The 13,144-nt window shown below is 38.6% G+C and overlaps 3 protein-coding genes across 3 annotated transcripts; 1 reads left to right on the forward strand and 2 right to left on the reverse strand.

The window, feature by feature from the left end:
- Positions 1-809: 809 nt before the first annotated feature.
- On the forward strand, positions 810-4,057 carry LOC143357217 (uncharacterized). The gene is made up of 3 exons (XM_076793539.1): positions 810-927; positions 2,624-2,691; positions 3,487-4,057. Exons 1-3 carry the CDS (start codon positions 913-915, stop codon positions 3,899-3,901), a joined length of 498 nt encoding a protein of 165 aa, XP_076649654.1. The 5' UTR covers positions 810-912; the 3' UTR covers positions 3,902-4,057.
- A 1,693-nt stretch (positions 4,058-5,750) lies between these two features.
- Positions 5,751-7,390, reverse strand: LOC143356985 (uncharacterized). The gene is made up of 3 exons (XM_076793099.1): positions 7,382-7,390; positions 6,849-6,919; positions 5,751-6,435 (listed from the first exon to the last, which is right to left on the reverse strand). Exons 1-3 carry the CDS (start codon positions 7,388-7,390, stop codon positions 5,751-5,753), a joined length of 765 nt encoding a protein of 254 aa, XP_076649214.1.
- A 782-nt stretch (positions 7,391-8,172) lies between these two features.
- LOC143357223 (uncharacterized) lies at positions 8,173-9,402 on the reverse strand. Its single transcript, XM_076793545.1, has 3 exons — positions 9,325-9,402; positions 8,415-8,467; positions 8,173-8,320 (listed from the first exon to the last, which is right to left on the reverse strand). The coding sequence occupies exons 1-3, from the start codon at positions 9,340-9,342 to the stop codon at positions 8,173-8,175; spliced, it is 219 nt and encodes a 72-aa protein (XP_076649660.1). The 5' UTR covers positions 9,343-9,402.
- Between the last annotated feature and the right edge of the window lie 3,742 nt (positions 9,403-13,144).

The following is a 13,144-nucleotide window of genomic DNA, read 5'->3' on the forward strand; positions in this document are numbered from 1 at the left end:
ATGTGTATTTTAAGAAAATGAAAGTATTTTAAGAAAAACCAATGAAGTGCAAAAAGAACTGAAAAGACGGAAGCGACTGTTCCGCAGAATCGGAAATCCAGGAAAATCCTGGTCGTCGAAGGCGCAATAAAACGGAATAGAGGCGAGTCTGTCAAGGAAACATGCGAACGCGGAAAAGCGGTCGCGTAACTGGTGTCGTCCGTGTGTCGCGTACGTCTCGCGGCACGGCTACCAGTTCGCAATCGCGCGACAGGAAAAAGCGAGGACAGGTCTCCGAGAGACACGCGGACGAACGGACATCGATCTCCTGTTTCTGAGAGGATCGTGAACGGCGAGACGCACGAGTGAAACGAGAGATCGCGGAGCGGAGGCACCCACCTCGTATTACGAGAGGCTGATCTTGATCTTGGCCGTTCACCCGGCCGAATCCCCCAGCTTTCATTAAAAAGACCATGTAGCTCTCGCACATGGAATTACGGGCTCTCCGTTAGGCGAAAGAAAAAGAGGAAACGACGAGAACTCGAGCGTCGATCGAGGTGAAGGGTAACTTATGCTACGTGTATACACTGTAGCACTGACTGTGTTTCTGTGTGTGAAAAGAGAGAGAGAGGGGGGGGGCGTGTTGGTCCTCCGGTTTTTACCACGTCTTCTCTATTAGCCGGATCCTTTCACGTGGCACCGCCGCCCGATGGGTGCAAAAGAGATTCCCTTTCAATTCTTATCCGAGTCCAATCACGTACCTGTATAAAAGCGGCGAGCGTGTGCACACCAGCCAGCAGATCATAACCGCGGCTTAAACCGCCAACTGTATCGCGAGGAGGAACCGGTAGTTGCCTCCTCTCGACGTGCGTGGATATACAGCGGCTTCATTTGGCAGATTCACACGATTTCTTTAGCTGAAGGAAGTGCAACATGAACAAGCTCGCGGTAAGTCACCCCTTTGGTGTTTGGTCCGTTGATCAATTTTTCCGAAGCTTTAATTTTGAATTTCACTCAATAGAGTATTCCGTTCTTCTTGGAACACATTTTTTTTTAACCTAGAAGTGTCAGTTTCTTGAGTAGCTTACTTTATCTAGGGGATGAAACTTCGCGTGTGTATTTTTGTCTGCTCCTATCCGCCAGTTTGTCGATCAACTTCTGTGAACCGATCAAATCAATCAATACAGTATTCTGTACATTTTGGAACAAATTTTTTTCAACCTAGAAGTGTCATTTTCTTGAGTAGCTTACTTTATCTAGGGGATAAAACTTCGCATAGACACCGCGGGTGTATTTTTGTCTACTCCTATCCGCCATTTTGTCGATCAACTTCTGTGAACCGATCAAATCAATCAATACAGTATTCTGTACATTTTGGAACAATTTTTTGTAACTTAGAAGTTTCATTTTCCTTAGTAGTAGCTTAGTTCAATTAGGGGATGAAGTTTCGCATAGAGTGAGTGCATACTTGTTTGCTCCTGTCCGTCATTTTATCAATGAATTTTTGGAAACCATTTGAATCGATCGATAAAGGGTTCAGTTAATTTTTGGACTAATTTTTAGTGCCTTGAAATTTCTGTTGTCCTCTGTAGAAACTGCTTTGTGTTAGGGGATGAAGTTCTATACGTGTCATCGATAAGTACAGCGAATACGCTTTTTTGAAGCTTTAAATATCTTTCGTGGGTGTGACAATGAACCTAATGGAATCAGAATATGTTCTAAAGGAAACAGAAATAAAATTATTAATATTTTTAAAGCTTTCGCGATAATTTATTTGCTCCAAAGAATTTAAAAATTGAAGAACAGATCTTTGAGTACTTTATAAGTAGAAATGATAGAATATATCAGTTTTTGTCAATTTTCTAAGTGAAATCTTCTTGGGATTATAGAACAGTGTCCTGCGAATATTATAAAGTGAAAAATAATTTTTAGCTTTTTGTGCGTTCGATTATTTACATTCTCAAACATAAAACGACCAGTGAAGATTAACAGAAGACAAAGTTGTATGTTACAGTTAGTTAGTTACAGTGTTAACGTGCTAAATAGCCTTAGGTTAACTTGTTTACATTTATTTGGATGACGGCGAGTTCAGTAATACTCGTTTGACTATGCTAAATCATTTTCATGACCAGTGGCAACGCAGAAATTCCAAGCCACATATTTCACGGCATTCCGTCCACTGGAACTGCATCGTCCACATGACATCCAGCCACGACAACATCATAACTCATTGAAAGACATTCTAGCATCCTGTCAAGCTAGTCTTCCATAAAGGCAGAATCCAGATTCTTGCTCCATATAAGGAGCACGTCGGGATGTCATTAAAAGTGACATACTATCTACGATCCTAACTAGAAGAAAATAATTGTAAAAATTCCGCTTGACTCTATAAACAAATACTCTTAATATCTGACTCTATGATTAATTCTATCAACAAATTTCCATAGCAACTCTTGCAGAAAATATAACACACAGTCACATACAGAAAACATATAAACAATTCTATCGATAAACTCTCATAGGAACAATTTCGAAAAATTCGAAACAATAAACTCCCCTGCTTTGAATTTGAACTAATTTGAAAAGAGATTAAAAATTGTATTGTCATCGATGTTACTGAATAAATAATTTGTTTGTCTTTCAGGCTGTCCTGATAGTAGCCTCGCTGCTCAACGTGGCCAGTGCCGGTGGTGGTGGTGGACACGGTGGACAGTAAGTGTTCATTTCTTTGTTTCTTTTATGACATAGAAAAAAGACCATAAGACACAATGGTTCGGTAGCGACCACGCGGAACAACGTTAGTACTCGCTCGTTAAGCAAGCAGAATGGAGTCAACAAGCCGTGGCCGGTGCCATTGAAACGTTTACTTTCTCCGCGGCCACCGTCATCGAAGAGTGCTACCATTTTTTGCCGACGATTATCGAAAGCAACGATAAACGAGACTGTCGATAGCGCCTGGTAGTCAGCGCTCTTCGATTTTTCCTCGTTCAACGACCTTGCGCGCTGCCTTTCCAAGCCTTTCGATTCTTGCTATCGTTCATTTCGATAGCGAAATCGTAATCTCCGACTTCCATTAACCTGTCGACATCTGGGAACAACAATTTTCCATGTTTTCTTGTTTTTCTCAAATTTACATTACATAACTTTACTTTTACTCCAATTGCTCCATAGGGCACTGTCCCGGCTCTGCAAAGAGCAGGAGCATCAAAGCCACGCCCACTCAGACCACCCATCACAACTTGAGAATAAGAGATAATATTTTCTACTGTGAAAGTAGCAAACATAATTTACCAATTTCCTTCTCCAACTTGTTTAAACTATATACGAGTACAAACTGTCCCATCGAGTACTGCCTTAGACTCCTCCAAGTCCAAAGGCACCGAAGCCACACCCACACATAGCCACGCCTACTCATAGACACGCCTACTTGCAACACAGATTAAGATCGGGATAAAGTTCTTGCCACTATAAAATCATTAAAACTAATTTGTTAATTGTCTTCTCCAGCGACCACGTGGTGATCCATGTGCCCTACAAGATCAAGACGGTGCACCACACGCACACGATTACCAAACACGTCCACCATGGAGGTGGAGGCGGTGACAAATATGAGGTCCTCGGCTACACCGTTGGTCACCCGATCGACATCGGCGGTCACGGTGGTCTGGGAGGCGGTGGTCACGACTTTGGGGGCGGTGGCCACGATTTTGGAGGCGGCGGTGGTGACATCGGTGGCGGCCATATCGAGTACAGCGGGGGCGGAGGAGGCGGAGGCGGTGGAGGTCACATCGAATATAGCAGCGGGGGTGGAGACATCGGAGGAGGACACAGTTTCAGCGGAGGATTCGGTGGTGGCTATGGGGGTGGATCGAGCGGGGGCGGTTTCGGGGGAGGTCACGAAGATTGGGGTGGCCATCAGTGAACGTGGCCATTCCAACAGTAGGGTAGAATTAGTCTTACGAAGATCTTTGAGAAAAGTTGGTTCGTTGGAACGATCAAACATCATCCTTGCATTAATCTTAGCGATCTTTCTTGGTCATTCTATTAGGTGCACCAATCATGACAGTATTTCCTTGCCTTTAGAAATACCGAGAATTTCTTGAGGTAAGAGTTGGAGCATGTCAAAAGTGAATTTTTTCTCTCGTCTAGAATATTGCAAAATAATTATTTATTGCCATTTTCGTGTCTTCAAAATTGTTATTGAAGTATAGTTTTTATTCTAGTGTATTACTTTTGAAAAAGATGAGGAATTTACTTAATCTGGAATCTAGAAGCTTGGAATTTTTAGAATGAATAATATAGTTTCTTAAAGTCGATGCTAAATATTAGAAAAAAATTGAAGAATTTTTTATTTAAATTGAGTGCGCCTAATAGAAAAATTATGCTTTCCTAGCTTGCGTTGAATCCTCTAATATCTTGTTTTCGTAAATGTTGATAAAAAAATTACGTAGAGAAATTTTAGATTTGATCCCCCCTAGAAGTCTCGAGAAATGAAGGAGCTGCATAATAATGCACCATGCAAGATGAGAATAATGTAGGTCACGTTTTATGTTCTTCTTAAGAGAAATCAAAGACCAGAATGATCAAGTTTCAAGAAACCAACTCGCACACCCCCCTCGCACGACAATCGTAGATTCGATTTAGAGAAATTGTATTAGAGAGATAGACACTTTCTCACATTGACTGGTGTTTCCCGGGGAGTGCCGCAAAACCACACCTTAAACACACATACACAGAAATAATCATCCTGTCTCTTACCTCTCTCGTCCTAGTCTCTCATTAATCCGTTTTGACACATCTCTCGCACTCACATGTTGTAAATATTGTTACTCTCTTGTTTTTCCACTTGTTGTTATAAATCATTGTATTATTGTTACCTTTGTTGTTTCTGTTATTGCGACTCGACTAGCTTAACCGTATGATTTACGTGTCGCGAGAAAGTTGAATAAATTGCGTGTGTACCTGAATATCAACCCTTTAATATCCTGGAGCGTTTCTTAATCGAATTATTTTTCTACGATTCCACAATTCTTCTACAAATTTTGCATAGCAATTAAACATTGAAATGTGGTTCTAATATTCTAAGCTGAAAAGTAATTTGCATTCAGCCCTTAAATATTCAATTTAGCGCAATGATCTGAATTAAAAATTTATACTCGAGGTATAGTACTACTGAAAATCATTTCAATGCTAAGACATAGTTGATTACATTATATTTTCTCTATTTTATAGTTTGGACGTGTACACCAACCCCTACAATTCCAATTTTAGTAGTAAAACACACGTCTACATTAATCATCCCCTAAATAAAACAAAAATCGGAATTAAAAATTCATATAGACGCTATAATGCAACTAAAAATCATTTCAATACTACGAAAATAGCAGATTACATTATATTTTCTCTATTTTATAGCTTGTACATGTACACCACCCCTATAATTACAGTGTCAGTCATAAGAAACACATTTACAGTAATCATCCCTTAAATGGTATCTAGAATCATCGCAAAATTATTTTTCTAATTTGTAAGGTGAGTACAGTGCCTCTAAAATTTTTCGGAACACTTTATCGACAGAGCAGAATGGTAATAATATCATTAGACGGTAACCTTTCGAAACTTTTTCGAAAATTTCAGACATCAACCAACCATTTGAGGATGACAATTGATAAACCTGATCTTCTTCTCCAGAAACATATATCTACAATTCTACGGCTTATTCGCTAAATTCTATATACAAAATGGTACACTGAGCAACAATCTCCAAAAATCTACAATCTCCTAAACTGTCTGTATCTCCTACGTCCATCCCGCTTGTCCCTAGTATTTTCGTACTCGACGTCATCAACAAAATATCGTCCTGCGTCAGTTCTTCCTTCAGACTCTTCCTTGAATCCATCATTATCATTATCATCATTTTCCTCGTGCTGATCATCATGGAATTTACTCGACTGACCGGTACGGATATGTCCACTCTCCGATTGCAAACCTTTTCTATACCCTTCTTCGTAATTATAAACCAAAGTCTCACCGTTTTGCGGAGCATCGTTCACTTCCTCGTGAACTTCATATTGACCGTGATCTCGATTCTTTGGACTTTGTTGCAAATGATTGTCGTCGACGTAAGACTGCGGGAAATAGGAGTCTCTGTGATGATGATACTGGGGACCGTAGATTTTATGGTCGTCCTGATCCTGAGGCTCCAACATTGCTAGTCTCTCGCGTTCACTTTGATCCTCGTGGTCCTGGGAATGTTTTGCGCTGGTTTCTTCGTCGTCGTGGTGATGCTCATTGTCGTGATGGTTGCCATAGCTCCAGGAACTCCAGTTTTCGTGATGGTATTCTTTATGGTGAGTCTTCGGCTTCTTGGGGGCGGGTTTGTGTGGGTGAAGGAACACCACTTTTGTGTGGATGTGGTGCTTGATTATGTCTGGCACGTAGATCCTCAGGTGGACACTGAAATTAGGGTGAATATTAGTGTTTTGAATGATATAGTTTCAAGTTTTATTTAAATCCTTGCTCTTGAGAATAAAGCTTGACTGGATGAAGATTGCTTTTATTTAATTGAGAATTTCATTTAAGGCCTTTTTGTTCTTGAGAATAAAATTTGATTGAATGAAGAGTACTTTTATTTAATTAAGAATCTTATTGAAAAATTTTTACACAAATTCGCAGCACTAATTCATTATGCATTCAAGTCAGTGGCGTCTAAAAGTGAAAACGAGAGTGCATTAGGCGGTCGTTGATCGCCCACCATTATCACGGTGAAAGTGTGAATTATTGCCCCGATTTTTTTTTTCTCTATTCGATGATCGATGAATACGTTATCGAAAATATCAAAGAGAAATATTAATGCTCGATATACTCACTGTTTTTTACCGGTGCTTCCGTGGCTTGCGATTTGGATAAGCAGAATGAGGAAGAGGAAGTTGAAGACACCCTAGAAAATTGTACCAATGTTAGAAATTATGAAAATGTGCACAATATTCTAAATACTATTAAAATATACCTAGAACATTAATTAATAGAAGGGTGAAAATTATCTTACAATAAGAACGAGTTAATTCAACCACTCCAATTAATAAATTAACTTAATCTATCCTGGTTATGCAAGATACTTATCATCGATTTATTAAATATAATCGTCTGTAATGTTGAAAGCAACGAGCCGAAAAATAATTGAAAAAGAATTAAGAGAATTTATTAGAAGAATTCCTAAAAAGAATTTTTAAAAAAGCAAATGCAAAGACTTCTTAAAGTTATTGAAGCAAGCAGCACATTTTTTTTACTCCTGTGTCTTGCAATCGATAGAGAAAATTTTATTTTGCATAAAAAGCCACAGTCTAGAAATTGCTGTCACAATTATATCACTCCATGGAAATTATCAGAATTTTTCATTTACCTTGTTCATGACTTAGAACGAAGATATTCCCGATGATGTGACTGACAAGTGGCAGACGCTGCCAATGACAGAGTGTTCGACATTGTCGGAGATGCTCCAGCTTTATATCGTGTCTCTATTGTCTTGGAACTGCATCGAACGCCGCTGAACCGCGGAACTGCATCGAATCCCACCGAATTTTACGGATCGCAAAGCACTTTCGCCGTTTCGATGGAAGCATGCTTCATCCGCCAATTCGCTCCGAATGATATGCTCTGCAAAAACGTGTTCACGCGGTTAGCGAAGTTCATTGCCGTCCGGAAATTGCACACCGTTGATCGATAAACGATTTTTGTTGCAATCTCTACGAGAAACACAGACGTTGCTTTATGAAATTCATATTTCTCATATCTCGTACTTCATTACACCCTTCTCCCTTATTTAGTAACTAATAAAGATCGATAATTATATAGGCAAATCTTGATCATTGACTTTTAACTATATTACTTAATTTTTATAAAATTGATTTAAACTACAGAAGAAATAAAAATAATCAATTTTTACTATTCTTTTTTTTTTTAAGTCTATTGCGTGTTAGATCATTCGGAGGCGGTAGAAAGTTCAAACGATTACGGAAAATATTTATTTAACTTATTCTTAACTACATAGTCTTAACAGTAACAATACTGTTCGTACGCGTTTGTACATCGTTATCACTTTCCTTTGACTGTTCGATACGGCGAAAGCTTACAACTACGTCTACCAAATATGTTATAATTTAATACGTTCGTTAAATATGCGAACACGCGATTCTAGACGTCGTACTTCTCGTCGTCCTCCAAGTCCTCTTTCGAGAGAATGTCCTCATGCTTGTGATGATAGCTAGGGACGATTTTGTAGATGGTGTGCGTGTGCTCCACCTTCTTCACTCTGTACGGTACGTGGATGATCACCTTCTTCCTGCAGGAAAGACGACAAACATTATTGTACTTTCTCATTTTTCTGAATGAATGCCAATCTATTTATTAATCATAAATTAGTACAATTTACTTACGATTCTACTGGCTGTCGCAGCAGGACGAGAAACATCACCAAGACGACGCCGAACTAAAAAGAAAATAAAAATGTAACACATACATGTGTAATTTTACCATCGAAAGAAAGCGAAAGCAATTTTATATGATTAAAAACAATCATAACAAACAATAAAACAACAACAATAACAAAAAACAAAATAACAATAACAATAACAATTAACAAACTGCACTGCACTGCTTCACTTTAAATAACAATTTCTTGTGATGCATTGACATTGTTCTACATCGAGAAGCATTTTATTTCAGACAACAATTTTCAACCATCATTCTGCGAACAATTCTGTGTTTATCCCATGAAGAAACAATTATGAGCGACAATTATGAGAAAGCATCATGAGTGGTATGGAATACTATCAAGCTTACAAATAATATGAAAGAAAAGAAACCCATTGATTGAAATAAACCAAAGAAAATAAGAAATTTCTGACAACTGCATAATTGGTGACGATTTGAGGACATTTACACTGTTTTATGTCAATTTTTCTTGAACCTGATATTGAAAGTACTTCTTCTAGGATCTTCTTCTAAGAGTATGGTTATTTTCTAGAAGCTGTGGAACAAGCCCAGAAGCAGGCTCTTCTTGGAAGAAAAATGTAGAAGAATTTAGAAGAATTGAGATGATTTAGAATAATTGATAATAAGAATTTAGAATAATTGAAAAGGAGAATTTAGAAGCATTGAAAAGAAGAACTTAGGAGAAGAATTTAGAAGAAGAATTTCGAAGAATTGAAAAGAAGATCCCAGGAGAAGAATTTAGAAAAATTAAAGAGAAGAATTTGGAAGAGTTGAGATGAAAAATTTGGAAGAATTTCGAAAAATTTGTTTAGAAGAATTTCTCAGTGCTGTAACATGCAAAAATGATCGTACCAGCAATGTGCACTTCATCTTGCGGAGTACGATGCTCGTTGGCCACCGCACGCAATGGTGCTCGCTTCTGGAATTACACTCGAGAAATGGACGCCTTCTGCGGGTCGCCGCAACGGACCCTACGTTTATATACATGCAGTTGAAATTACCGAGGCGGATCGTTTCTGAAAGAATACCAAGAAACTCCCGCCACCGTGCAAGGAACACGCTGCATCCGAGTTCGTTCCACGTGATTTTCACTTTTTTCCCTTTTCACCAAAACTCCGCCGGAGCTCGACGCGATTTGCACGGGGAGTCAAGCGATTCCGCGGGCCTCATCACCATTCAAAATGGCGACTTATGCTTTAGATCCAAATCGATCACTTCTATCAAAACCGTTCAACATTGATGAATAATTGATGCATACTCGATGCACTGTTCTGATCCCGGTCTTTGCACTCTTTCATAATCCCCAATTAATCGCTTGTATGATTTTTAGAAATACAGTAATTGCTTGATTTCACGTCAATCGAATATGCTCCGAGTTTGGTCTCATTTGAGTCAGAAAACTGTCACAAATGTCCTCAGCAATTGTTTATGTAAATCAAATGTCATAAATATTTGTGGAATCTGAAGATTTCTATAGCATTGAACCCAGTAATGAATTTCAACTTTGGACTTTCATGGTCGTTGACTACACTAGATTATTTTACGAGATTTTTCACTAACATTAATGAAACAGCCATGAAAAGTTATTACTTGCGAGGAAAGATCGAGAAACAAACGCTTTCTAGAATGAAACGCGAACAGATTTCGAACAAAACGCTACCAAACGAGCCAGACGAAGTCACAGAACTGACTGCATATCCAGGAAGCAGTAAAAGCGGCTGCACATGCTCTTCCTCCAGCTGGGATGCACCCAACCGCGGATTTGGTTAATCAGTTCGTGGCACGTACCGGCTGCGTTAATTAAAGAAGAGATCACCGGAAGAATAGAAAGCACGGAGATGAGCTATGCGTGTGCTAGGTGATTAATAGAATGATTTCAAAGGAAGAATTACAAAATTTAAGAACCCATTAAAAGGTTACAATGCACCTCTGGAACCAATCATTGATGAGAAATTGTTATTTGTGACATTTGTATAATTCTTTTAATCATATCTTTGCTTTAATTAAATTTAAATTACAATTAAAAAACTATTCTGTCTTTAGACAATTATTACTTTTACTATACTACTGTAATGGGCACGGTAGGAGCCCCTCAAACAACTCCCACCAATCTCTCTATCATAACAGGGCTTATGATGATGTGGACGGTCTTGTATCCAATTGAGTCAAAAATGCTCATCCCTGCTACACTACTTTATTTCATTACAATTTTGAACCTAGCTTGACAATTTTATTCTATATCCATTTTTCATTTATAAAATTTTTAAGTAACCTGACACATTCCTTTTGAATCATCCTGTACCTGCAAACGTCAGCGAACCGAGAGCCCCTCAGAATTTATTTTCCTTATTAATTGCAAGTTTCTCGCATTTTATTATATTTTGATTCTAATCTTTTTCATGTTATTATTAAATAGCTTGACACATTTGTTTTTAATCATTTTGTATGCACCGTTTCGGAGCAATAAGTAAACATAAACTCACTCATCTAAACGTCACTCATCTGAGCCTCGTAGCTTACATAATTGACCAACGAGCACAGCATCAGGCAATTTAGTTTGTTAATTGCTGGAAAAATGAGATTTCCCGCGGTTCTGCGTGTCGAATCCGTTTCTTCCATTGTAATTGCTGCGTTTTTTCTTTATAATCGTTTCCAGCGAAAACCGGGAGCCATATAATTTCTGTATGGTAATGGAACCCAACGTTTATCGCTTTCAGCAATTTGCTTTCGTTGGTCTAATTGCTCATTAACCCAAACCACATACATGAATCTGTAACAATTATGAAACGACAGGCTGGTGGCTATTATGCTCGTTTGCGACAGTAATAGTACTATTGTTGACCGGCAATAGTAATTGTTTAACGGTAGCATAGTTGATATGATGTGATTAGTGAATGTAACGAGCATGGAGCAAAACTGGACGAAATTAAACAACATTAAATAGGCAAAATAAAAACAAAAGTATACTTATGTTACCTTGGGGATAAAAACAACAAGAAAAAAACTAGTAAGTGTTTAAATGATTATGGGGCATTGTAAGTTTTCAAGTGAGAACAAACAATGAGTTACCGAACTATTACCTCAGTCCAAATTCTTTACGCAATGTCTACTGAAAATAAAAACAAAAATGTCTACTTTACTAAACAAATTGCCTCGATTTTATTCAACCTTTGTGATTTGTGACTGCAGAGTCCCCGATCAGCGCGCGACGCGAACAAAAAAGACAAATATGCGAACGAAGAAAGCGGCCTCAAGGAACAAGATTCTCCAGTAGACAGACATATAAATTTACCGTCTAATCGCGTCTAAATTAAACAAAAACCGTCCAGCTTTCCACTATTATCCGCGCAATCGACCGTAAATGGTCGCACATCATTTTCGACGATTATCCACCTTTGGAATTTTAAGCATGTATCACAAAAATTAGCGAAGTACAGAACAGCGAAAACGGAAACTCCATCGCTTATCACGCATCTGCTCCGTCTTATAAATCACTATCAAATTTCCGCTTCGAAAACTAAAAGATTAGAATATAAAATAAGGTCACCATTAATTAGTACACTAAATGGAAAATATCATCGCCGATCGACAAATTTCGTCAGCGAAGTCGCCACCTGCTATTTCATCTCGCGACGTCGCCGTGGCGTTTTAAGAAGAACTCTTAATTGGCCTCGCAGTCGATTAGCAGTGAAAATCGCCGGTGAAATTGAAAGCGGAGGAAGAAAAACTGGATGCTCGCCTGTGTGTTTCCACGCGATGGATAATCGTTGTGTTACGGCGATTATGCTAGTCGCGACGATCGCTGCGATCCACGGACACCGTTCGTGAATGGCCGTGTAAAACGACGGAACCGAAAGCGGATCGATTCCCTGGTTGATCGATGATTTATTCAGCGGGACACGTGACGTCTGATCATTTGGTTTCACTATTTCTTGCTGCCTTATACGATCAGCTGGGGACGACGATCTTCGGGGAAACGAGTGCTCGATTGGGAAATAGAAAGGACTTGATTAATCGTGGGATCACGATTGAAATTGTCGTCCTTTGGCGTTACAGAGAAGTCAAAGCTCGCCGGAACTTGTTCTTCATTGGCCAGTTTGCGGATCGAACACTGTTCAATCCCTTAGGGGATTCATTCATCATTGTTTTACACTTTAATTTAACGCTTTATTCTTCATTCTTAATGTCAAATCTTGCAATATAAACAGAACGAAATTAAATGTTTCACTGCATCCAAAGAAAAGAAAATGGGTGAATTTTTATCCTGAGGAACGTATGAGGGTTAAAAATGTTTTTTTTTTTAAGAACTACTCTTGGGGATCATTGGCATTTTCTTGTTCTAGTCACCAAATCATTTATTTGCAGTTTTAAGAATTAAGTAGCTGAATCTTCGGTCTTCAATATGGCGGTGTTCGTCTTTGGAGGACTGAACGATCCATTAAACATTTTCGGGGTGGTATTTTGTTATTTAAATAGCTAACTGACTTGTTTGCAGCTTTAAAAATTAGAATTAAATATTAGAATTAAAAAAAGAATTAAATATGCGAATCTCGTGTTTCCAACATGGCGGTGTTGGTCTTCCAAGGGTTATACGATCTGTAGAAAATTTCCAGGGCGGTATTTTGTTATTTAAGTAACCAAATAATTTATTTGCAGCCTTAAAAATTAGGTA

This window comes from Halictus rubicundus, chromosome 9 (genome assembly GCF_050948215.1).
Source record: "Halictus rubicundus isolate RS-2024b chromosome 9, iyHalRubi1_principal, whole genome shotgun sequence".
NCBI lineage: Eukaryota > Metazoa > Arthropoda > Insecta > Hymenoptera > Halictidae > Halictus > Halictus rubicundus.

Excerpts from the sequence above, each read along its gene's own strand:
- LOC143357217 (XM_076793539.1), top strand. Across the intron at positions 2,692-3,486 it reads GGTGGTGGACACGGTGGACA|CGACCACGTGGTGATCCATG; the intron begins GTAAGTGTTCAT and ends TGTCTTCTCCAG.
- LOC143356985 (XM_076793099.1), bottom strand. Across the intron at positions 6,436-6,848 it reads GGAAGCACCGGTAAAAAACA|TGTCCACCTGAGGATCTACG; the intron begins GTGAGTATATCG and ends CCCTAATTTCAG.
- LOC143357223 (XM_076793545.1), bottom strand. Across the intron at positions 8,321-8,414 it reads CTGCGACAGCCAGTAGAATC|GAAGAAGGTGATCATCCACG; the intron begins GTAAGTAAATTG and ends TCTTTCCTGCAG.